Source organism: Scophthalmus maximus, chromosome 6, assembly GCF_022379125.1.
Source record: "Scophthalmus maximus strain ysfricsl-2021 chromosome 6, ASM2237912v1, whole genome shotgun sequence".
Classification (NCBI taxonomy): Eukaryota; Metazoa; Chordata; class Actinopteri; order Pleuronectiformes; family Scophthalmidae; genus Scophthalmus; species Scophthalmus maximus.
The window spans coordinates 7,227,501-7,252,087 of NC_061520.1; the positions used below are offsets into that span (position 1 = coordinate 7,227,501).

The 24,587-nt window shown below is 45.6% G+C and overlaps 1 protein-coding gene across 2 annotated transcripts; it reads right to left on the bottom strand.

Moving 5' to 3' along the window:
• Window positions 1–2,527: 2,527 nt before the first annotated feature.
• Window positions 2,528–23,707, bottom strand: LOC118309134 (proto-oncogene tyrosine-protein kinase Src-like). 2 transcript variants are annotated; one of them, XM_035630887.2, is made up of 13 exons: window positions 23,072–23,707; window positions 14,528–14,806; window positions 13,294–13,393; window positions 12,355–12,372; window positions 10,492–10,590; window positions 10,072–10,175; window positions 7,984–8,133; window positions 7,703–7,858; window positions 7,269–7,448; window positions 7,050–7,126; window positions 6,399–6,552; window positions 6,104–6,235; window positions 2,528–5,541 (listed from the first exon to the last, which is right to left on the bottom strand). In XM_035630887.2, the coding sequence occupies exons 2-13, from the start codon at window positions 14,796–14,798 to the stop codon at window positions 5,333–5,335; spliced, it is 1,650 nt and encodes a 549-aa protein (XP_035486780.1). In that variant the 5' UTR covers window positions 14,799–14,806; window positions 23,072–23,707; the 3' UTR covers window positions 2,528–5,332. The 2 variants fall into 2 exon arrangements, with proteins under 2 accessions (XP_035486780.1, XP_047188734.1); XM_047332778.1 differs by lacking the exon at window positions 12,355–12,372 and having other exon boundaries at window positions 23,072–23,705.
• Window positions 23,708–24,587: the final 880 nt, after the last annotated feature.

A 24,587-nucleotide genomic window follows, 5' to 3' on the forward strand; every position in this document is an offset into this window, starting at 1 on the left:
GATATTTACGTACAGGCAGTACTTTTAAATCTGTTATTGATTGAGGTGGAGCTGTTTGGTTTTTTTTACTGTGGGGTTTTCTCATCCAAAAAAATTGTCATATTTTGTAAACAGCTGTTTTTTAACAGTAAAACAGACTGTATGCTCTGATTTACATTCGTACAATAGACAGTTTTGTGTCCGTTGTAAGACATGCATGTTTCTATTAGTGTTTCAACTGTTCCACAACTACTATTCTATCAAAATTTCACTAAATGGGAAGACAGGTCTTTTAATGACAAAGTGTTTACCGGTGCGAACTTAATGATTTTCTGTGACTGACATTCAGGAGACTGGAAGTAAAACAACAGAAACTTTGCCCAAACCATCATCTCTCTCCGGGTAACGGGTCATTTAGCAGCAAATGGCTCTGATGTCTTCCTCTGCACCGACTGTATGCCAGGAATCGTTTGAAAGAGAAGGGCAACCTGGACCATTAGCAAGGGGGGGGGAGAAAAGAAAAACAAAACACCACTATTATCCAACTTCTCTCTGGGGTTGCCATGCTCCTGTCACTGTAATGAGATGAAAACAAACAGTAACTGTAGCCCTGTGTGTGTGTGTGTGTGTGTGCATGTGTGTGTGTGTGTGTGTGTCAGCGTGTGTGTGTGTGTGCACGTGTGTGTGTGCACGTCTGTGTGTGTGTGCACGTGTGTGTGTATGTGTGTGTGCACGTGTGTGTGTGTGTGTGCACGTGTGTGTGTGCACGTGTGTGTGTGTGTGTGTGTGTGTGTGTGTGTGCACGTGTGTGTGTGTGTGTGTGTGTGTGTGTGTGTGCACGTGTGTGTGTGTGCACGTGTGTGTGTGTGTGTGTGTGTGTATGTGTGTGTGCACGTGTGTGTGTGCACGTGTGTGTGTGTGTGTGTGTGTGCACGTGTGTGTGTGCACGTGTGTGTGTGTGTGTGTGCACGTGTGTGTGTGTGTGTGTGTGTGAGCGTGCGTGCGTGCAGACATACTATATCCTTGTATGTATCTACATGGCTTTCTTGTCTGGTATCAATGGCAGTCACTTAGAGAGCGTGAGTCAGTGTGTTTACTGTTTTCACAGATGGAGCTCTGACACTGTCTGGATAACTGAGATAAATGACTCGCACTGCGGCTCGGCAGATGGGAAAAGCAACAGCCACACACACACACACACACACACACACACACACACACACACTATATGTTCCAGTGCATACCTGCGTTATTCATCGACACATATGAGCACCCTGTCCGTACGTGAATAAAGCTACCGCTTGATCTTTTTTGGGGAATCAATTAATTCCAATTAATTCCAATTTGGCACAGACTCTAGATCAACACGCGCCTCATTAAAAGAGACTTCGACTTGCTGGAACTTCAACACTCCGGTAATCAGAGCACAGCGGCAGAGACCGCAGGAAAGAGTAGCTTCTCATTAGTGGTGGAAAACGTCAGCTGCCGATTGGCTCGACGTGGCCGCTGATTCAAGCCGATACAGGGAGAACTCATCTGTGATCAATTAACGGCTGCAGTTGCTTTGGGGAGGGGGGGGGGGGGGGTTTAACCATGTGCCCGTGAGGTCTTCCACACGTAATGAACTTTAAACTACAGTACAGTGTCATGAAAGAGGTCTCGTGAATAATGTGTCGCTGGCCATCATCCATCACACTTTCTGCAAATGAATAGCAGAGGTCAATGTTGTCTAGTGGAGCAGGTGGGTTACAATCTGCTGCTGTTGGTCCGTGGCCTCCTCCTCCTCCTCCTCCTCCACTCAGTGTCCTCGGTACTCCAAACAAATACTGCCCCCATGTGGACAAAAAACACCTCAGCTGTCGTGAGCGAAGAAGGGAATGACTTGTCACATCCTCAACTTGATCTCGATTGACTGTCCTGTGAACGGACACAGTGACCCGGATGTTAGTAAGTAAAGTTACATTTATGAAAATGTAATGTATCGGAAAGGATGTAAAGATTAAGTCCTGGTCTCAGTCATTTCCCCCTTGTTCCTATGCACACATCCTGATCTCGCCAAGTGAAGTAGACTGTTAAAAACCCTTTTCAGGTTTCAGCTCTTCACGTTTGCACAACAGAAAAAAAACAATCATCACGAAGCTCGTCTCTCGTGACTTCCACTGTTCTTACGTGATCCGACTGCTTTGACGATTCGGGCCGACACCTCAAATTATATATGAGCTCGAGCACTTGACCACTTCATTTCATTCAGCCTTCTCCTCTCCTTTGAGTGATTTTTTTAACCATTTCAACTTTTTTGAGTGTACATATTCCAACTGCCCCTTCAGCTATAATATCCACTGTTTTCAGTAAGAGTTTCCTTCACAATATTTAGCCCGTCTCACTATATTCAATTTGACTTTTGAAATGACCCACGGTCCTCTCGTCTCATGCTCACTTCTCCTCACACTCGACTTGTGGTGCAGCGTCGCTTCACTAAATTGTGACGGGGACATTTTTCCGGGTGGATGGACAGCACACACACATCAGCACACACTCTGAATCGAAACACATTTGAAATATGATTTATTGCACAACATAAGATCAACATAAAGTGGCACAATACCCATTTTCAATCCCATTACACCAGAAAGAAAGACAAAAGAAGTCCTTACAAAATGCTCACACCTGTTTATGATCATGGTTTTTTGACTTAAGAACAAAATGGCCGTAGAATTGCAAGAATATCGGACCAAAACTGCATAGATTTCAAAAAACAAAAAACAAAAAAAAAAAGGCCGAGACACTTAAATATGGCACAATAAGACCTTGGCTACTCATACTTGTCATGAGCCCGTCAACTTCCACATTGCTCCAATGACTTACAGGCGGTTCAGTGCATCTGAGCAAACCGGGTAATTCCCAAAATTCAAAAGAGGAAAGCACTTATAGGTGCCTGGCCGAATTTTAAATGGTCTTTTTTTTGCAGATAGAGATCTCAAACGGGGCTGATTTCACATTAAGTCCAACATTTAAATTTTTTTTTTAACATTCCATAAGACTCATTTACAGGAGCGTCTAATTATCAAAACGTTTCGGGAGCAGGCGCGCATCACTGTAAAAACCTCCGCATGGAGGTGCGATTGAAGAAAAACTATACAAAAAACAAATTACATGATCGTCACAGTCGTTTGTTTTAGATACTATTTACATCTTTGACTTCATCAAATGTTTTGTCACATCGTTTAATGGCCCAAACTCCTTTTTCAATGGCGTTTCAGAGTCATCCACCTTATTGATTCAATTAGCCGTCATCGTTCATCATTATTCGTGGATAATCATTTTGGGGTTTTTGATGGGCGTGGGCTATCCTCTCTCTTATTGCTGCATGACTCATATTATAATTGATGGTTTAGTCCTATTTGTTGGTAATAAAATTCTATAATCATATATACTGTTGCTGTATCAACTACGTCATAAACTAAACCACTGTGAAATGTGTGATGATGGACATAAATATGCCATTTGAAAGTGGCGTACATGTAAAAACCAACCCTAGAGAGCTACAGTATGTACAGAATGACAGCGAGAACTGGCAGCAGTCAGTGGATAAGATATATATATTAAAAAAAAAATTATAAGTCAATGGCACAAGTGTTCCTAAGTCTGTCTATGATCCCCTCGCCTCGCCCGAGCCTCGAGTAAAGGAAACAAACACGTGTTGATGCACATTACAGCATAAATACAAACCCAGCCAATGGTCAAAGAGAAGAACGGCACAAAAGCATGCTAACTGGTTTCAAAATCAACTCTTATAGCAAGTCATAAACAGTTTTATTAGGGTTATACCTGATCAACGTTTGACAGTTTCATTAGAGATGCCTGGTTGCATATTCGTATGGTCGTAACAGCGGTGAAGCAAAATGGAAACCTTTTGATTCCTTCATCGAACAGTGACGGGCTTGTCTGTCCCGTTCGACTCACGTGCCGTTTACTGGGGGAATGGAAAAGTGTAAATGGAAAAGTGTAATTATAAATTTGAAGTAAACACTTGCCTGTTGAAGAACTAAGAAAGCCCATTGATAATAAAACAGTATATACATAGACAGCAGTAAAGAAATGTGATTCGTTTGGCACAGAACACAGCAGGCTCCCCCCCCATCTTGATCAGAGTTGGATTATTAAACAGTAATATGATTGGTTTGGTAGCCGGACCAGCCTTTTAGTGGATCACATAAATGTTGGATACGCCATTTGTGCCCCCGAGGAAATGAGCTGGTGACTATTAATACTGCCCAGTGCCGCCACCACAACAGTGCTGATTATCTGCATTGCAACGTTTCCAGTTCAAATCAACAACAGGGATTTAAACACTAACAGAATCCAAATCAGTTTTTCTCATCGGGGTTGGATCCAGCAGGTCACAGTGGCTGTTCAGCATGTGTCAAGAAAAAAACAGCCGGGGAAAAAAAAGATGAAGGCGCTAAAGGCCTAAAAATCTTATTTTTTTTTTCAGTGTAACAGAACCAGCCTGTAAAGAACAATTATCCTGGAACTACTGTGATAGTGGTTCTCACAACCTTGCCTATTGATAATCACAGACAAAAAAAAAAAAAGAGAAAGAAGTTTATTTGTACTTTGGGCATGTTACCCCAAAGTAAACATAAATAAAGACGCAAAGTAGAGCGCTCCAGAGCCGAGTTATTCGGACACACTGTGAAGAAGCAGCACTTGAGAAAACTGGAGAGAGATACTGAAAGTCAGACAGAAATAGAGAGAGGAGAGAGGCAGCAGGGAGATGAGGGACATTTTTTCGGAGCGATTCGACTTTCTCATTTGGCACCTGAGCCCCGGTGGCAGTGCTCTTCTGCGGGTGGAGAAGGTTCCAGGCGAGGGCGACAGGAGGGACGTGACAGAAGAGGGAAGGAGGGAGGCGTCGCTGAACAGCTCATGGCCGACTGAAATACCCCTCCCTTCTCTCTCTTCGACTGGAGGCTCCTTCGCTCCCTCTTGCTCTTGTCTGTAAGTGTGGTCCCCCCCCCCACCCCCCACCACATCAGAGCCAGAGTTTGTCCAGCAGGAGTTCTCCTTTTACAGCTACGGGAGAGCTCACAGTAAACAGTGAGTGATTTCAGGGAGGAGGTTCTCCAGGTTCTTCTGCAGCGCTTCCTCAACAGCACGGAGGCGATTGCCGTCAGTTGCTATCTCGGGGCTTTTGCTTTTTTTGTTTTCGCTTCCACAGAAGAACCTCGAGTTCCTCCCGCGTGACTTTCACAGGCTCGGATCCTCTCACAGGCGTTTCCTCTGAGGTCGGTTAGTGCAGATCGTGCGGTGTTGAGGTTCTCCCCCCCCGCCCCACCTCCAGTGGGTGGTTCTATAGGTTCTCCCCGGGCTGATACTGGGGTTCTGTGGAGGTGAAGTAGTCCTCTAGGAAGCCCTGCAGGTACTCGAACGTAGGCCTCTCCTCCGGGTCCTTCCTCCAGCAGGAGAGCATGAGCTCGTGCAAGGAGCTGGGGCACTCGGCCGGGCAGGGCATCCTGTAGCCGCGCTCCACCTGGTCCAGCACCTCGCGGTTCACCATTCCTGCCAAAAGCAACAGGAAATTTAGAGAAATCCATGGAGCCTACTCCTCAAAATGAAATCATTCACTTGAATGCGGCTAATCTGATGGATGAAAAGAAAACACCGCCTTAAAAAAAAGAATATTGGGTTTGTAGCAAAAATGGATGTCTTAAATCATGATTTTTTTGGATTTCCGTTCTATAGTTGTATCATTTTCAGACACTGCAACTAATAACCGGTTTCATAATCAATTATTGAGCATTAATTTTTTTTGGTCTACAAACTATCAGAAAATAAATATCCCAGAGCACAACATCATGTCTTCACTGCTCATTTTCTTTGACAAACTTTTCTTTAAAACGCCAAAAATCGGCCTGCGATCACATGAGATAAGGAAGAGCTGGAACAAACTGGATCCATAGAATCTTTGCTTAAAAAAAGCGAAGACTGATTTTCTGTCGAACCACTTAGCCGTTAATCGACTGATTATTGTCATGCAACGTGGCTGTTTGAGCATGTTCTGTCAAGGGGCCACTTGTTTGAGAACATTATGCAAGTCTTTGTTGGTTAGTGGAGGCTTTACCTGGATAGGGGACTCTGCCTTTAGTTGCCAGCTCTGTGAGCAGCACACCAAAGGACCAGACGTCTGACTTGATGGTGAAGCGGCCGTACAGAGCTGCCTCCGGTGCCGTCCATTTGATTGGAAACTTGGCTCCTGAGGGATCAAAGAAATATGAATAAATATGCCTAAATTTCAGAACACACCTTTCCCATTCCTTCATTATTTTCACCAGTAACTAAACCTAAACTTCTCTCTGACTTGTTTAAGAGTAGACGATTTCCTCCCATGTGTCTCGTCGGAGGCAGCGTGGACTCACCCTGTCTCGCTGTGTACTCGTTGTCCTCGATGAGTCTTGCCAGACCAAAGTCAGCCACCTTGCACACCAGGCTGTCTCCCACCAGGATGTTGGCAGCACGCAGATCTCTGTGCACGTAGTTCATCCTCTCCACATAGGCCATGCCCGCAGCGATCTGCGCAGATCAAGGGTAGGGATATTGGAAAATCCAGATATTTAAAAGGTACATCAACATATATTCGCTGTGTCCCGTCCCCATTCAGGGCCCGCCTCCTTTTGGAAGCTGCATTTGAAGACAGATTGCATCACAGCGGCGCGCCTCGGCTGTCCCACTTCGAAGCCGCCTTTCAAATGCGTCCTTCCCCTTTCAGAGCAATGAAGGATCCACACGGGTGGATCCGCCCTGGCCCAAATAAATCTCCGGATTCATTGCGCACACCGGTGACAAACTTTCTCATACCGTTTGGCAACAGTAGCTCGCAAATCTGTTCAGTTTGGCCTTTGGTCGGCCGCAAAGACCCCGACCTCCGAAGGATGTGGCTCCTTGAATTGGGACGCGGCTTTCTTTTTCAGATTATATAAAGGTTTTTTGTATGTGTGTGAATTCTGGGTGGGTTATATGGAGGTAGAGCACAACAAACCATAATGTGATGCACACTTGTATAATATTACCTGAGCAGCCATGTCTACCAGCTGAGGCAGGCGAAGCATCTTTCCTGCTTCTCCTTTAAGGAAGTCCAATAAGCTACCTGTGAGTGCAGGGCCAGAATTAGATTATCTACTTTCAGTACTTCACAGTGTGATGCAGCTACACACACACACACACACACACACACACATTTGTTTTTAACACCAAAACAAATATTCTGGCACCACTTTGTCCTGCGCTACCTTGGCTCATGTACTCGGTCACGATGTAGATGGGTTCCTCGGACACCACGGCGTACAGCTGCACCAGCTTCTCGTGCCTCAGCTTCTTCATGACCTGTGCCTCCTGGAGGAAGGCCTCCGGAGACATGGTGCCGGTCTTCAGGGTTTTGATGGCCACTCGCGTTGTGCCATTCCACGTACCTGTCGGGAAGCACAGCGTTATAATTTCAGAGTAGGACTTGTTTAAAAAAGCTCTTGGTAGCCACCTAATTTTGTAACTGTTGGACAAAACCATTTTACTGTTTCGGGACTTTGTGCAGATCCGATTTTAGCCTTTTATTTAACCGACAGACAGGAGACTGGTATCAGAAGAAAGCAATCCATCCTCAGAGTTAGTGCATTCCGTGAACACCCTGTTAGAGGGATTCGTTTAATTCATGGTGTGTGGTACTAACCCATCCAGACTTCTCCGAAGCAGCCCTGTCCCAGTTTGAGGTCGAGGCGGAGGGATTCTCGGGGGATCTCCCAGGCGTCCCTGGCCAGTCCCTGAGTCTGAGGTTTGGCCACCGGACACACGTCCGACAGAGCATGACACAGCCCGTCGGAGTGCTCTGAAAGAGGAAGAGAATAAAAGGGAAAGGGCAAGGTTAAGAGCATTGTAAAAAAAAAAAAGAAAAAAAGAAAAGGTTGAACTGACACCTCTTAGCCGTGGGAAAGCACGCGTGGGATTACTCACTGCGGTAGTGGAAGACTAGCTGCTGTAGGCTGGTGAACTGGGTGCGGGAGGTGATGTAGAAACCGCCGCTGTCGAGCTTCCTGATCTTGTAATGCTTAACGTTCAGGCCTTTGGTGTTGTCATAATCCAGCACTGACAGGCAATATGCCCCTGCGAACGAGGCAGAGACGACAGACACGGACAGGTTAGGACAATAAAAGCAGGCGAATCTGGGCCTGTGTGACAGCTGCTCTCTGGAGTTTCCTAAGCAGCTGTTCGCCCCCTTTGGCCCCTGAGGGCCCCTGGAAATTCAGCTGAGCCGTCGTGTCCCTGTACATGGCGCACTGCCGAGTGAGGTCTGATTTGACCAAGTTTAATTCATTTGATTTGAACAGCGATTTCAAAGTCAAAGTAAAGCTAAGCCTCACACAGAGATGGTAAAGAGCAAAGGAAAATGAACCAGTATTACTGAACTTCACCAACCAAAGTCAAATTTCCGGAAAAATGGTCAAATGACACCTTATTAGTTTTGACCTTGAATAATTGCTAAAAAGGTGTTTTATCAGAACATTACGGTGTCACATTGAAGTTGACCTTTGACCTTTCTGGATATAGCATGTCATCACTTCATAATTTTATCCTTCTAGACATTGAGTGAAATTTGATCATAATAAGGGTGTGGATTCAGAGTTATGCCCCCCCCCCCCCCCCACACACACACACAAAAAAACATGTTTTGTGAGGTCAGTAACCTTGACCTTTGACCAGCAATTTCTAATGAGCTCATCCTTGAGTCCAGGTGAACGTTCGTTCCAAATTAGAAAGTAAAGAATGGGACACATGCACATACGACAGAGAACCTGAAAACATAAAATCAATTGTCTTTTGCTGACTGATGATCATTAATCTTCCCTCGACAAAAAGAAAATCCTGTGTTGTTAACACAAACGCCTCTCACAGATTTCATCCACTGAACTCACAGTATATATATATATACATATATATATATATATATATATACACACACAATACTATTCCAGCAGCTTAACCACCAATCTATGACTTCCATGCAAAGAGGCAGTGTTGACAGCTTAAATTAAACACTATGTATGGACACAATAACTCTAACATTTAAATCATTTCATGGCATTTTATCCTCATTAGATGACGACCACAAACAGATCTGAGAAAAGCACCCCCCCCCCCCCCCCCCCCCCCCCCCACCTCCATGATTAGAGAGCAGTAAGTGGGTCAGGACTTTTGTTCTTGTATCCCTGAGCTGTGCAAATGATCAGATGTGTCCTGCAGTCTAACATGATACGTACACTTCATACGCCACATGGCCGGCAGGCTCTTGCTCATCTGTCACACTGTGAGCCTCACATTTGACATCCAATACCAGACGCACTCTGAAGCCCTCACTGCCCGAGCTCCTCCCACGGTCCTCAGCGTCTCCCCCTTTACTGTTCGACCCACTCAGTATGCCTCTCCTGCCCTCTCTCAGCATGTATGTGAGTTTGTGTGTGTGTGTGTGTGTGTGTGTGTTGAGAGAGGAAAGACTTAAAGCCGGGGAGAAATCCAGCACCCTCCTAGGTTGACCTAGTTCTGGCAGAGTGATTCACCCCTATCCATTCACAAGCCCCAATCCACTCCCCTCCTTTTCTCCCCCTTGCACACACACCACCTCCAAAACAACCCCTGAACAGAGTCCACCTATGTCGCAGGGACCAGATCTCACTCCAGACTTTCAGAGAAAGATGTACGATCTCTGCCACAAACACAGAAAGCACAGATTACGGCGCCACAGGCCCGTGTGAAAGTTAACAAAATCACTTAATTATAGGGCTTCTGCCTCTTAGATCGAGTCCCCGAAGAACTCATTTCAAAGCGGGATCCGCTGCACGGAGTGAGCTCCAGGGACACCGAGAGAATGTCACGACTTCCGTTGAGAGCGAAAATAAAGATTTCCGTTTCTTCTTAATTATGTTTTGAAGGGACAGAATCTTCTTTCTACTTGCTTGCGCTGACAAAACGAGACCCTACAGAGAAACAATTCAGAGGACCATGTCGTTTACAAGTGGAGCCTCTGCAGGGATGCGGACGTCTCACCTTTAGTGGTCTCGCTCTCCCGCACCAAGAAGGTTCCTCGTCTGTTCTGTAGGTTCAGAAGGAGCCTCTCCGAGTCCCGCCGGGTGATCTTCCCAAAATACCACCTGCGAAAGTGGGCCAGGGAGAATAAGATCAGCGAGAAGCTACAACTGAAATTTAGACAACTGTATACATATATATATTATATAGTATAATATATATATATATATATATAGTATGGTATATAGGTGATAATAGTGTCTCTGTATTCTTTATATTAGCTTGTGGAGGGAGTCTTGCTATCTGAGCATTGTCACAACGCAAAGAGAGTTCAACTACATTTGTTTTGCACTGAAAAATGAATTTAGGAGAATCGCTGTAGGGAAGGACAAAAAACTACACGGCAAACTGCAACAGTGAAACAAGGACGGGGTAATGTACTCTTCTGCTTGGATGGAGTCGGACGGAGCCACATAGTTGCTGGGGATATAACCACTCTCGCCTGTCGTTAGCGAGCGAGCGAGCCACCAGTCCCCTTCTCTGTGACAGAGAGAGAGAGAGAGAGAGAGAGAGACAGAGAGAGAGAGAGAGAGAGAGAGACAGAGAGAGAGAGCGAGAGAGAGAGAGAGAGAGAGAGACAGAGAGACAGAGACAGAGAGAGAGAGAGAGAGAGAGAGACAGAGACAGAGAGCGAGAGAGAGAGAGAGAGAGAGAGAGACAGAGAGAGACAGAGAGAGAGACAGAGAGAGAGAGACAGAGAGAGAGAGAGAGAGACAGAGAGAGAGACAGAGAGAGAGAGACAGAGAGAGAGAGAGAGAGACAGAGAGAGAGACAGAGAGAGAGACAGAGAGAGAGAGACAGAGAGAGAGAGAGAGACAGAGAGAGAGACAGAGAGAGAGACCGAGAGAGACAGAGAGAGAGACCGAGAGAGACAGAGAGAGAGACAGAGAGAGACAGAGACAGAGAGAGAGAGACAGAGAGAGAGAGAGAGACAGAGAGAGAGACAGAGAGAGAGACCGAGAGAGACAGAGAGAGAGACAGAGAGAGAGAGAGACAGAGAGAGACAGAGACAGAGAGAGAGAGAGAGAGAGAGACAGAGAGAGACAGAGAGAGAGAGAGAGAGAGAGAGCATGACAGTCAACAACAAACAGAAAACTGACTGCAACTCTTAAAATGTCTTGGTTTAATGATCTTCTGGTTTCAGACAGATGACGTTAAAATAGAAGAATTCAAAAAAAACATAACACTGTTGTTTTTTCTTATTATTTTCTCTCTTTACTGTCGACAAATTCCATGAAAAGACCAAAACCAGGGAATACTCTGCTACTTGCTGACGTTCGTATCCCGTCAGTGGAATTCAGTCCCGAGCCAACCGGTTCCTACTAAAGATGCAAATATTTGAACCCTCCCCCCCAAAATATTCTTTTTTAAGACAAAAACAAAAGACTGCGGGACAGGGGAATAAGACATATATTGGCTAAACAACAACACTCATCAATCCACAGTTTTTTTTTCTTTTTTCTTTTCACTGGATTTGTTGCCACTAAGAAAAATAGCTGCTTTCAGACATGAACTCTGCGAAATTGAGACTGGGCATTTTCCGGAGTTTGCCGTGCACATATGACAAACGCAGCAGGACATTGTCCGAGCCAGACGCGTTCACAACGGCAGGATGATGTCTGTAACGTTCAGGCGAGGGGTGGCGCCTGGGTGGAGCGCACATGAATCGCCATGAATCTTTCCAGAGATTTTCCTGCTGTATTTTCACATGGGCTCACTCAAACATTATCTGGGAATTTTACAAAAGGGACTGAAAGGATGAGTTCTGGAAAATATCCCCGGCGACATATGCATTCTCACATACGGCCCCTCCCACCAAAATGTCCAGACTTCCGTGCATGTCTGAAAGCAGGTTAAGTGAGAGAGCCTGAATCTGAATTTTTTTTAAAAGTTGAATCAAGTAGCCTATAATGTTCTATACAAAAAAGGAGAAATGAAAAAAAAATCTTCACACCCCAGTGCACAGTGATGTGACGAATAGCACATTGTTCAGAGAGGAAAGGGACAGACATAGGCAACCTTTGATTCCACTTTAGCCCCCCACTTTACATTTTAGGCCTTGAACTTTATATCCAGATTTATTAGTGCATCAAATCCCTCCATATATTTCCCGTATTCACCAATTCATCTCAGTTGCACAACAAGCTTGACCAGACCAAATCCGTGCAGCGGCAAAGGGACTGTGAACAAAAGGTTGCACAAGATCTTTTATTTCCTTTTTATATTGCATTAAGTATTACTGACCTGAAGCTGTACTTTTTCCTAGGAGAAACCATGAAGCATGAGAAAGAAAGAGAGGGGGAGAGATAACAGACACAGCAGACACATCAAAACACGGCAAGGAGACACAGCAGGGCGAGCGGCGCGGCACAGACAGAAAAGCAGAGGAGCGGGACGTGCCGTGGGACTGCACAGTGTGGGCTGCACAAACCGCAGCGGTTCTTAAAAAGTTTAACGTTAGATCAGAAATTCTACAATACAAGCGTCTCGTATTTACTTTGCATTAATGATCAACTCGTCAAATCATGTGGGATTTACGGGCTCACTTCATACGCGCATGGGAACACTGTTACTGATTCCAATTCATTGTTGCATTTTTTTTTTAAAAGATATAAAAACGGTTGTAGATGTGCGGTTTCATTTTGCAATATTCATTATTATATTATATCATTTTTTAAGCCCTTCTATGTAGTGCCGGACTATATATATATATATATATTTATATGTATAAAGAACAGCAGACCAGACTTATGGCAGGAAGTTATGGAAAGAGTGCAAAGGAAAAGATAAAAACCACCATTGTTCTGATTTGCGTGTGTGTGCGTGTGTGTGTGTGTGTGTGTGTGTGAATTAGGCTGCAGCATTTGAAATCTATGTTCTGTCCCTTCAGGAATGTGAGTGGAAATCTTGCCACGTTATCGTCCCAGAGACCGTGATGACGACAGTCTCCCTGCGATGTGTTTGCAAAGTGCTGTTCTGCTTTAGTCAACAGATGGGAAGCATCAGACTCCGTCTTCTGGACTATTCCACAGCTGCTGACTGACTGTGTTCATTCATGGACACGATTGTGCACGCTCACGTGTGTAAACAAATCCTTTCATTAAGATTTTTGTGAAGTCCTGGCATCAGAGAGAGACAGAGAGAGAGAGAGAGAGAGAGAGAGACAGATGACTTGAATCTTACGTGTTGTTGACAATCTGCAGCCTGTCGCCTTTCCGGAAGGTCAGATCAGACGCTGTCCGTGACTCATAGTCATACAGAGCCACAAATGTAGTGACACCTCCTGCAGGAACCACACACACGCGCACACGCACACGCACACACACACACACACACACACACACACACACACACACACACACACACACACACACACACACACACACACACACACACACAAATAAATACATATTTAGGGAACAATGTAATTTGAGACTTCCCTTTGTGCCCTACTCACATTTAACTTCCACAATCCAGCTTTCAGAATGCAAGTCTGGTCCTGGATAATAATTCGCTCCACCCACTGTAAAAACTATAAATCGATTTCGCCTCTGCTCCATATCAGTATGAAACAATTTGCCAAACCCTAATGAGAAATATCGACTACAAGTCTTGCTTGTGACCGATCGCCCGTGAAGGACAAAGCCATCATATCGGTGGTTTTCATTTTCTGTTTAGCTTTCTACCCCCTTCCTTTTTAATGAACCTTTGATCTAAACCCGGGAACTCTCCAGCTGATCATCGATCGGGTCATTAGATGCACGGCAGGAGGAGGCGGCCCCGGCGAGTCCCTCCGATCCCTGAATGGGGCGACATTAACCGAACCATCTGGCCACGTCTAGACACATTACAGCTTAATGTCAAGTAAAATCTAGTCAGTCTGACACGAACTTCAAAGGTTTTGAGGCTGATGGTGTGGAAAAACTGACTCACTGTGAACCTTTATTTTCCCCGAAAAGACATTTTTGAAACTACACAAGTCCGTGGGTTTACTCAGAGATGAGTAATGATGACTATGGTGATAATTTGTAATTCAAATTTAAAGAAGTAGTTCAACAATCTTGGAAATAACCTTTCTTGCCCATGGTTAGATGAGAAGATAACACTTCTGTGCGTTAAATATAATATATAAATCTGGAGCGAGGGAATTGTTAGCTCAGCAGAAAGACTGGAAATGGGCGAAAAAAACAAGCCTGTCTTCAAAAAAAAAAAAAGATGAAGTAAAATATCTGTTGTCACGCTTCAGTTTTTACACAGATTTGTAAGCACATGAACTCTCAGGCAGAGAGCAATCTTATTTCCCATAATGTGGAACTGCTGATGAAATGGAACTATTCGAAGTGTCAAACTCTAGTTTCCAGCAGCATTTATGTTAAATGAGCAGCTCCGCACTTTACCGATCTCACGTGCTCCCTACCTGACAGAGGTCCCCTCTGAGGTGAGGTGATGGTGCCCATGTGGTCCACGCCCCCGAAGAGAGCCAGCTCGGGAGTGTTTGTCGGGGCGTGCTGGTGCCCCTGATGCCCCCGCCTGCCCGTCCCGACCGCGGGGCTCCGGTTGGGGGTTTGGGTCTGCTGGGCGGGGCCCAGGTGGTGGAAGCGCCCGCTGTCGGAGCCTGTGCCGATGGTGCCGTCCAGGCTCATCGAGCGCTGGCCCGGCTCCTTGGGCTTGCTCTTGCCCGCCCCCATGTGCAGACCTGGGACGAGAGCGAGCGATGAGTATCGGTGAAATACTTGAAAGTCCCAGTGGATGAAAGCAAGGCCTTGTTTGGGTTGTTATCATCTTTATGTGGACAGCAATGATTAGAAAAATAGAAAATAAATGCCAACTATTATAATAATCAGGATAATTGATGAAATAATCCGATCGTACGAAAAACATAGCTTTAACTTCTCCAGTGTGACAATTTGCAGCATTTTCTCTCTTTTATGTCAATGTGATTTAATTATCTTTGGACTTTTGAAGTGTTGGCCAGACATTTTTAGACATCAACAAAAATAATCATCAGTGGCAGCATTCAAACAATTTGTAGCAAAATCCCATCCTTCCCAAGTCAAAAACTGTCTATGTTTATTGAATGATTATTTTGGAGCCTCAACTAACCTCTGCCTTCATGTAAAACCCACAAATCCGCTCGGCTCACAGACATTCAGATGTCAGTCTACTTATAAACTCTTATCAGAGTTCAAATTTGGTTTGAACCACACACACCTCACCCCAATTCATCCATACAATTGTTTTTAAAGCCGTTTAAAATAACTCCAATTCATTCAGGAACAGGAACCGACGCCGATTCAGTTTCTATTCATTGGCCTTTCTTAACCGAAACCATCCTCACATTCATGTTTGCCTTCCTCGTCCAGTCCTTGGAGCGGTTCCAGGTTCAGTCGGAACCACTCAGCACGCAAATGCTCTGAGAACGGGACACCTTGAAACGGTCAACGCGCATACATTCAAGGTCGCTCCTATCCGTTGATTCAATCTGCTTCTGAATCAATACGCATCTACGAAGGAAAACAAAGCCCTCGAACAAAGGAGCTTTAGTGCTGGTGAACTGACAAAGACAAACTGCTCTGTCTTCCGACAGATAATTACTGCGTAACGTCGCTGCCTCCTTTCCACCCCGATGCCCAACGCGTCTATTGTGGCCAGATAAATGCAACAAGTCAAGAGCGCACTGTCATGGAGAGCGCAGACAAAGACAAAATGCTCAGACAGTGAAGTGCGGCCACAGAAAGCTGGAGTGCCGTGTCCGCACACCGAGTGCGATCCCCCCCCCCCCCGAGGCCCGGTAGAGTGACTCACTGCGGGACTGGCTACTTCAGGCCAGCTGAAACACCCTCACACACACACACACACACACACACACACACACACACACACACACACACACACACACACACACACACACACACACACACACACACACACACACACACACACACACACACACACACACACACACACACACACACGCACGCACGCACGCACACACACGCACGCACACACACGCACACGAATCAGCCTTGCTCCTTTGAGAATAGAGTCTCAGTTCCAGACAGAGTGTATTCACCATATGTGTAGTCGACGTGTGCGCGCGTGTGTGTGTGTGCGTGTGTGTTGATGTGTGTGAGCAGCTGTTCCTTGGTCTCTTTGGGAAACAAGGCCCTGTCGCCCACTGACACTCAACCACAGTTGCGTTTCACATCCCCTTTTTTTCCAACACATGCGTGTATCCATGCAAGTGCTTTCCAACACACTGGTGCGAGTCGGATCGAAACAGAGCGGGGAAAGGTTACACACAGACGAGGAGACAGGAGCCGGCGGTGGCTGGGAAAAGGAGCGTGTAGGAGGTGGTTGTTGTGTGCTGCGCGGACAGCTGAGGCTTAGTGGGTGTTTTAAGTGTAACGCGCAAGCAGAACATAATTACACAGGTATGGGGATTCTCAAAGATACGGAAGGATCCCACTGCGGAGAGAGAGGTGTGCGGGGGCGCGTGAGCTGCCGGGTGCGCGTGGACGTGCGCGAGAGATGTTCGAGCGCACACGTACAGTCATGCAAGCTCTTGATTCAACTCCTGCCAGGATGAAATCTGGCTCACTGGGGGGTGAACGTTTCCCATGGCGCAACACTGAGTCACCCAGAGATAGGCCTGCGGGAAAAAAAGGCGGACAGGAGCGGGTGAACTGTGTGACCGGTAAACTGATTTGGCACGGCTCGTACCTCGTGCATCTACCAGCTCAATGGTGATCAGGGTGAAGCCCCAGATATGTGAGGAATAGAACATGATGAAAGCGGGAGCGCAGCACAATGGATTGCAGCCTTGGCAGATTTAAAGCCATAATGGAGGCACTTATGCAACAGATATATTTAGCAGCCCACGTAGTCAATATACGCAAACAAACTGATACTCGGTCGCTTGAATCGGAGCCCCCCCCCCAAAAAAATACTGCATTTTGAGATGGAATTTTCCCTTGAAGCATCAAACTGCAATGTCTGTAAGTGCAGTTCTACCACTGGCTACATTAAGAGGAACTGTCAACTTACTGTCAGATCGATCCACACCAGCTGATAAAAGGTTATTTATGGGCCACAATCCTGACTTCTGCCGTTACTGACCCAGAGCTTCCCCATTCAGTTCTGCTTCGCGACCGCAACTCGCATCAGTTCCACAGTGGAAGTACGGTGCTTTAGAAGAGGTGAGGGAGTCAGAGTTAATCATTAAATAAGTTATGCACAGTTATCGCAGTACGTCAAATTAGGAGTCTCGGAGGCATTTGCCAGAGTAACGAAATACAACAGACGCAGCAACAAGTGACGGGCATTAACAACTAACTACCGCTCGCATGCTCATCAGCGCTTACAACTGACGCCGAATGCCTAAAAATATCCCTGCAAAGTCGCTCTCTTAATGACCACACTGGAATTGACAGACATTTAGATTAGAACATTAATAATGAACAGTCTGGAGAATAGACTGATTTTTAAATCATTTGATATTACTGAGGTTAATGTATTTAGATTTTATGGCGGTTACTGCAGCGGTGTTGATTTCATCAAGATGAATTATGGCTGTGAGCATCTATAAAACAGTGAAAAATGCCCATCACAATTTTCTAAAGAATGTCTTCATATGTATTGTTTTGTCCAGCATGCAAAACCCCCAAAATATTAAACTTGCTATATTGTAAGTCCCAGAAAAGCAACACATTTTTATATGAATACCAATTCACTCTCCTTCTACTTACTATTTAATACTTTAACTACTCTATAGTATAAGCAGTTTGGACACGGCTAATATCGCCCTCATGGACAGGTCAGTAGGCCGAGTGCTTGTCAGAACAGGATCGGAAAAAGAGACTTCATCATCGCGTTTAAGCACACACTGACGAAGGGAGGCAATGATCCACAACTGGCTCTGCAAACACGCCCGTCACAGTGAGAGCAGAATTCACGTCCTTTGAGAGTCACAGTGCAAACACCGTCCAACACTTCTCTTCTTCGGGACGCTGCACTCGCACCAGCATACGGCTCGAGAGCCTCAGAGCCTGCATATGTAAACAACAGAGCACATAGCACTTGAGCCGAGCCCCCCACCTTTTCCCTAATATGGTGTCAAAGTGCCCGCGTAACAAGAAGTGCTAACATGCGAGTCCTTCCAACACTGACAGATAGACCCAATGAGTAAAAAAAGATTAGATGCTGCAAAGTCTGAGGAAAATATTAGGAGGCGAGAAATAAAAAATGTTTTAAAAAAACTAAAGGAGAGCGAGATGAAGAGAGATTTCAATTGCTCGTGAGTCGCTCCATCCGAGCGGAGCGCGGAGGAATGTGGGAAAACCAGATTGCGCCGCACCGCTGCGACTGCCAGAGACTGCAACAAGAACAGGCACCTGAGCAGTGGGAGGCCAGGATGGGAGGAAGGAAGCGAGGAGAGAGATGAGGAGGGGGGTAACAAAGACGCTTCTTTTTATCTGGTTTTCCCAGGATATTAATGAAAATTCCATTTTTCTAAAAAGAAAAGAAAACCGATCTGTTTTCCATCTGGCATTATGGTCATGGTATTTATAATAAATCACTTGAATTGTAAATTTAAAAATACCACATGTATGAATGGATATTGAAAGTTTTCTTTCATAGAAAGTGCTGTAATAAATAAATAAATGAGGCAGTATTCAACGTGATACAACAGAGGCTCGTTGATTATGTGAAGTACAGCTGTGCCTTAATTTCGTTAGGGGGAAAAAAATGACAAAAGAAACATTTGTAGCCCTATTTATCGTGACGCAAATAAGACTACAAATGAATTAAACGTCGTAATCCAGAGAGAACTAGACAGCTAGTCAAACTGCCGGGAGAAAAAAAAACATCTAATAAAACACACTGGCATTTAAAGAAAAGGGAAGTTAACGCAACTATGTGGTGCTGTGCATGCGGAGGTAACGTCAACGTTAGTTTCGGTGACCTTTCTTTCGTGTCGCCATCAGCGAGCCAGAGTAAGCGCCGCCAATAACGTCAGCTGTCAAACTCCACCGTCCTCTTCATCACGGTATCCACCCGACAACATTGTGTCCCGTCCAAAACCAGATCATGAACGGTATTGAGTCCAGCTCCTGAGTGACTCGCTGTCCTGCAGTGAACTGCAACAGGTAGCTGCGGTGTTGCTGGGTTAACAGGAACAACTGTTCTGAAGATTAGCGACAGAGGTTGTGTTTAGACGGACACGTTTGTAAATGATAACTGGATTCCCCGAGGTGCAGGGGCGACACGGGCACCTTGCCAGAGACACCTGTAACCGGGGTAACTGTGCAAAAAAGGATGGGGACAGCTAAAATTCACCTTTAACCAAAAGGCTAAAACCAGTTGAATCGGGACAAATAGAGGCTTTCGTTCAACGGCCGTTCTCTGTGTGGAATGCACCTCAGAGCCTCGAGAGCAACATCCACCGTGCAAAATAATCTATAAAAACCAACACGGCACATGAGGCGGCGAACACACGGTGGAGACAGGAGAAGGGGTAAAGGGACGAGAGATCTTCGCGCCAGAGAGGAACGTCAGTTAGTAAAGCAGGCAAGTCCTGACACCTTCCAGGTGAACTAAACGGCATCACATCAGGCCAATATTTTCATCATGTGTCACCAGTGCGTGTGCTGCAATCTGCCTTGGGAAATACACGGTCATTGGGAAACTGATTCTAAAATTAAACTGATTCCTAATATTAAAAGGAATGCAACAACATTTACACGCCCATGTGTACACTGAGACAGTTTTTGGTCACGTCAATTGCTCCTCCTTTCCGCCCCGACCGGAAAAGCTGTTTTCGGACATGAACTCTGGACAAATGTCCGGAAAATGTGCCGTTCACCTACGGAGAACGCAGCAGGAGATTGTCCGAGTCAGACACGTTCACAACAGCAGCATCTCCCCCCGGAGATTTTCCTGCTGTATTCTCACATGGGGCCCATTCAACAATTTCCCAAGGAACATTTGCATCCTCACATATAAGTGAGAAAAGTTCAGGACAATGTCCAGACTTCAGTGCATGTCTGAAAGCAGCTTCAAGAGATCCTGTTTATCATAAACTTCAGATGAAACTCATTTCCCTTTAAGGGTTAAGCAGGTCAGATCAAGTGGATATCTACCACAGTTACAATCTTTTATAAATAAATACCAGCAGCATGGTTATGGGGACGGCAGCTCTGCCTGTTAAATCAGTCCGTCACTTTGGTCCAGACTGAAATATTTCAAAAACTTCTGGATTGGTCATGATGACATTTTGTTACAGACATTACTCATGGTCAAATCATCAGTAATTATAAAAACCTTGTTGACATCAGCATAATAGTATTGACACATGCACATGACCTATATCCAGTCTCGCAGCCTTCTAGCATATTAGTACCCTTTTTGCCAAAGGTTAGAATTAGGGGTTAACACACAAGTGCTGTATCAAGACAGACTTGAATTCAACATTACTAATTGTGTCGTATAATAGAAATCGAAAAAGCAATGAGCTTAGATGATAAAGACCCATACTCTAAATGTGGCAATTTGTTGCAACAACTAGTTGCCAAATGGCAGACGATCCTGGATTCTGCTGCATTTATGTGCAACTTAAATTCAAGGATCATGTCCAAGTTAAAAGTTCCCAACTATGAAATTGCACGTGTTTTTTTCTTCTCTCTCTCTCTCTCTCTCTCTCTCTCCATACATTCAATGCTTGATCAACGTTTGCAAACCTCCATCTGAAGCGGAGCAGACTTGCTGTACAGATCTGGTTAAGGCACGTGAGCACGTTTGGCGTCGACAAACCTCACTGAGTCACAACAGACGGTAACAGTTGCCACTGCGCTGCAGAGAGTGAGGGAGTTGGAGCCAATGTTTCAGTCAAATGGGAAAATTACAGTTTGCCCAGGGGAGGGGAGGCGAGGCGAGGGAGGAGGAGCAATGATGGCTCCCTCAAGATCAAAATGAAAGGAAATGTGCACATTAGCATCACTGTCTTCCTCTTGCCATTCGCTGGATGACAACATGGAACAATGCAGTCCGCATACATGTTTAATACACAAATCATCTATATATATATATATATATATATATATATATATATATATATATATATATATATATATATATATATAGCCTGTGTCAGAGAGAGAGAGAAAGAGAGAATGGGCAGTTGATTTAAAAACAAAAAGGGCCAAAGAAAAGACAATAATGTCACTTAATGTCACTATCAAGTCGACCAATCGGAGTCGTGTCAGTGCCATGATCAGATCTCCCTGAATCTTTTGTTAACCCTACACACACACCGTAGGAATCCTGAGCCTGTCTCAAGCTGTTTCACGTTCTCATGTGTCCGTCTTTCTCAGTGACAAACACACAGAGGACACGTGAGAGGAGGAGGAGGAGGAGGAAGAGATGGGGGATCGTGGCATTCAGCTGACAAAACACACTTCCGTTCTCTGTCCGTCTTTCACTGGAGGCTGAAATGCTCCAGACTATGAGAAACGGCTGCTACAGCATGATGGATTCTCTGAAAGAGGACGCACACAAGGGCTGTTTCATGTCAGAGGAGCCACGCGCACAGACAAGCGTCTCTTTGTGATTTACATGATATTAAATATAGATTTAAGGGGAATATTCAATCTTTGCCCATGTACCTTGGAGCCTGTTCTACATTTAAACCCACAGCTACAACAATGACTTGATTAATCGGAAGGTCAATGGTCGGACCAGCAACATTTTTGATAACGGACTATCTTTAATGTCTCAATGGGAATATTTTCTTTGTCTTTTATGAGAGTAAACGGAACATTTGGGGATTCTGACCCCAAAAGACGATGTAATGAAGATGTAACCTTGCGCTCCGAGGACCTGTGATTAGCGTTTTTTTTTTTCAGATTAAACAATTAATCGAGACAACACTTGGTATATTGGTCCATCGGGAAAATTGTCTTTTGGTAGAAGCTGTAAGACCGACATCAATCTTTCACAGCCATGTGGAAGGCAACATTGTGCATTTTGATTCCCTCTCAGCTTTGAGCCCAGGTCACTTTAAGAACCACTGATCCAAACATGTATTTTGGATGTTTTTCCTCACGCTTGTGTTTATCAAATGAGGCTATTGCATTATCATGATGTCTTCTATTGTATCTCGTTGTCCAGTGCTAGAGCTCCAACGTTGAGCTCCCCCGTATGTTTTCGTTTCCTCAAATCAAATCAAAGCGAACCTGAATCACGCTGCCATATGGAAATTAGCTGGAAGAGTCCCCACAAAACCCCCCACTGTAAATAGATTAGCCACATAATTAAAATTCTATTTCCACGGGATTAAACACCAGTTGTTGTCAGCAAAGCTGCTTTAAAAAGGGAGAGACAAGGGGTGGGGTGGTAGCATGCCTACAGCTGTCCCATTGATAACGTCTGTGCATGATGGGGAGGGAATTCATTTTTTTTGTAAATGAATTAAAATAAAAAAAGAAAGGAGCATTCCCAAGGCCAGTGTTTACCAAACGGACACGTAAACGGGGATTTTTCTTGAATGGGAACAGGGACGAGCAGGCGACGAGGCTGCTGAGGCTGCACGCACGGCGCATATGCGGCCTGATGGATCAAAACAGGTGCTGGTACAGCTCCATTTTGAATTTCCATGGATTTGTTGGCGTTATTTGTCTGTGCGCACGCGATTTAATGCGTCTTCCACGGACTATACATGGTCGTGACAAAGATTTTGGAATTTTTGAAATGCATATATATTTGAAATGAAACAAGTGTGTGCGTCGGTAGCCCTGGCACAGACCGGAGTGGCACTGACCGAGTGGCCCAGCGCAACAATGAATCACAAGTCAGTATGACGCCCCCCCCCCCCCCCACATGCCGGTTGATTCTGACATAAATTGTAATATCCTGAGATTTAATACACACAAAAAAAAAACGTCACAAGCTTTAATCAACTCACCTTTGACGCGTCTCGGGTCTCAAGTCTCCCCCCCCCTCCCTCCCTCAATAAAAAAAAAGAAAGAAAGATCAGAGACGCGCAGCGAGGAGCCGTGTTAGGTGAGCGTGTCTGTCCCCGTCCTCATCGAGGGGCCGAATGGAAGCGGGCGGCCAGTTGCTGTGGAAACCTCGGAGCGGCCGCGAATCCCATTAGCGAATTTCGGAGGAGGAAGAGGAGGAGGAGGAGGAGGAGGAAGAGGAGGAGGAGGTCATGATGGGAGCCGCGCTCAGGAGCAAAGGGCACAGCTGCCGGGGCGACTGCTGCTGCTGCTGCGGTGTGGGGCCGGACAAACACCGGACCGACGACCGGGCGGTCGGGGGGGGCGGGAGGACGGGGGGGGGGGCGGGCAGGCCGGTTCAGCTGGGGAGGGTCGACGGCGCGGTGGTTTCACGCGACAAAGCAGGAGCGGCGGCGGCGGCGGCGTAGCGGGGAGAAGACATGCCTCGCAGGGGGCAGAGCCACGGGATCGTGCATCACCGGAGAGCGCGATGTGACGAGCTCTGGATCTTTTTTTTACGCCGTTTACGCAGCAGCGGAGGGAGGAGGAGGGAGGAGGGAGGAGGGGATTCACGTCGCGTTGCGTAACACGCATACGCCACTGACGCCGGGATAAGTGGTTGAATTCACGGAGGCGTTGCCAGCCACGACACCCCCCCCCCCCCCCCCCCCCCCCCCCCCCCCCCCCCGTTTATTATCATCTCGAGTGATGATGTGTTTTTTTTATAATCAAAACTTCTAATAAAAAGATAACGACACAAAAGGTGCAGTGGCAGCGACCCGCCTCGTTCCGCCACGGCGCTGTGGTGACATCGGTTGCTAGGCGACACGCGCCTCGCCGTTCCTCCCGAGCGACACAAAGGTTTCACGAGACGCAGCTGTGGTTTGGGATGTTTGTCACCGGTCGCGAACGCGAGTCAGCCAATCACAGCCGACGGTCGGAACTACTTCCTGGAAACGACTCGAGTCAGCGTGACCATGTTCTTTTTAAGCTTAAGATTCGAGAAATGGTTTATGGAAATGATTCGTATAGTTGGTGTTGTTCGAATTAAAGGCTACTTGTACCACATTCCTCGAGCAGTGAGAATTTGGAATTGCAACCAACGATTACGTTCATCAATAATAATTTGTAATTCGATTGATATAAATATAAATAACTGGAGTCCACGAGGTGTCTTCAGAAGTCATTTTTCAGTGTGATAATAATAATATAAAGTAGCAAATCCCTCCCTCCATTGTAGAAGGTCAAATTTTTTTCTGCTCCAAATGAAACAATTCAAAAAAGTTGTCAATTATTGTTTTGACTGACGTGACCAACTCCAGTATTGTATTTAATGTAACTGTTAGTTTTCCAGACACTTGAGAGCCTGATCTGTATGACATTTTGAAGCCTATGTTACTTATTGAGTCCTTATAATTATACATTGGCAAATATAAATTGGAAAGAAAGCCTTACAACATAAACATAAGATACTCACTT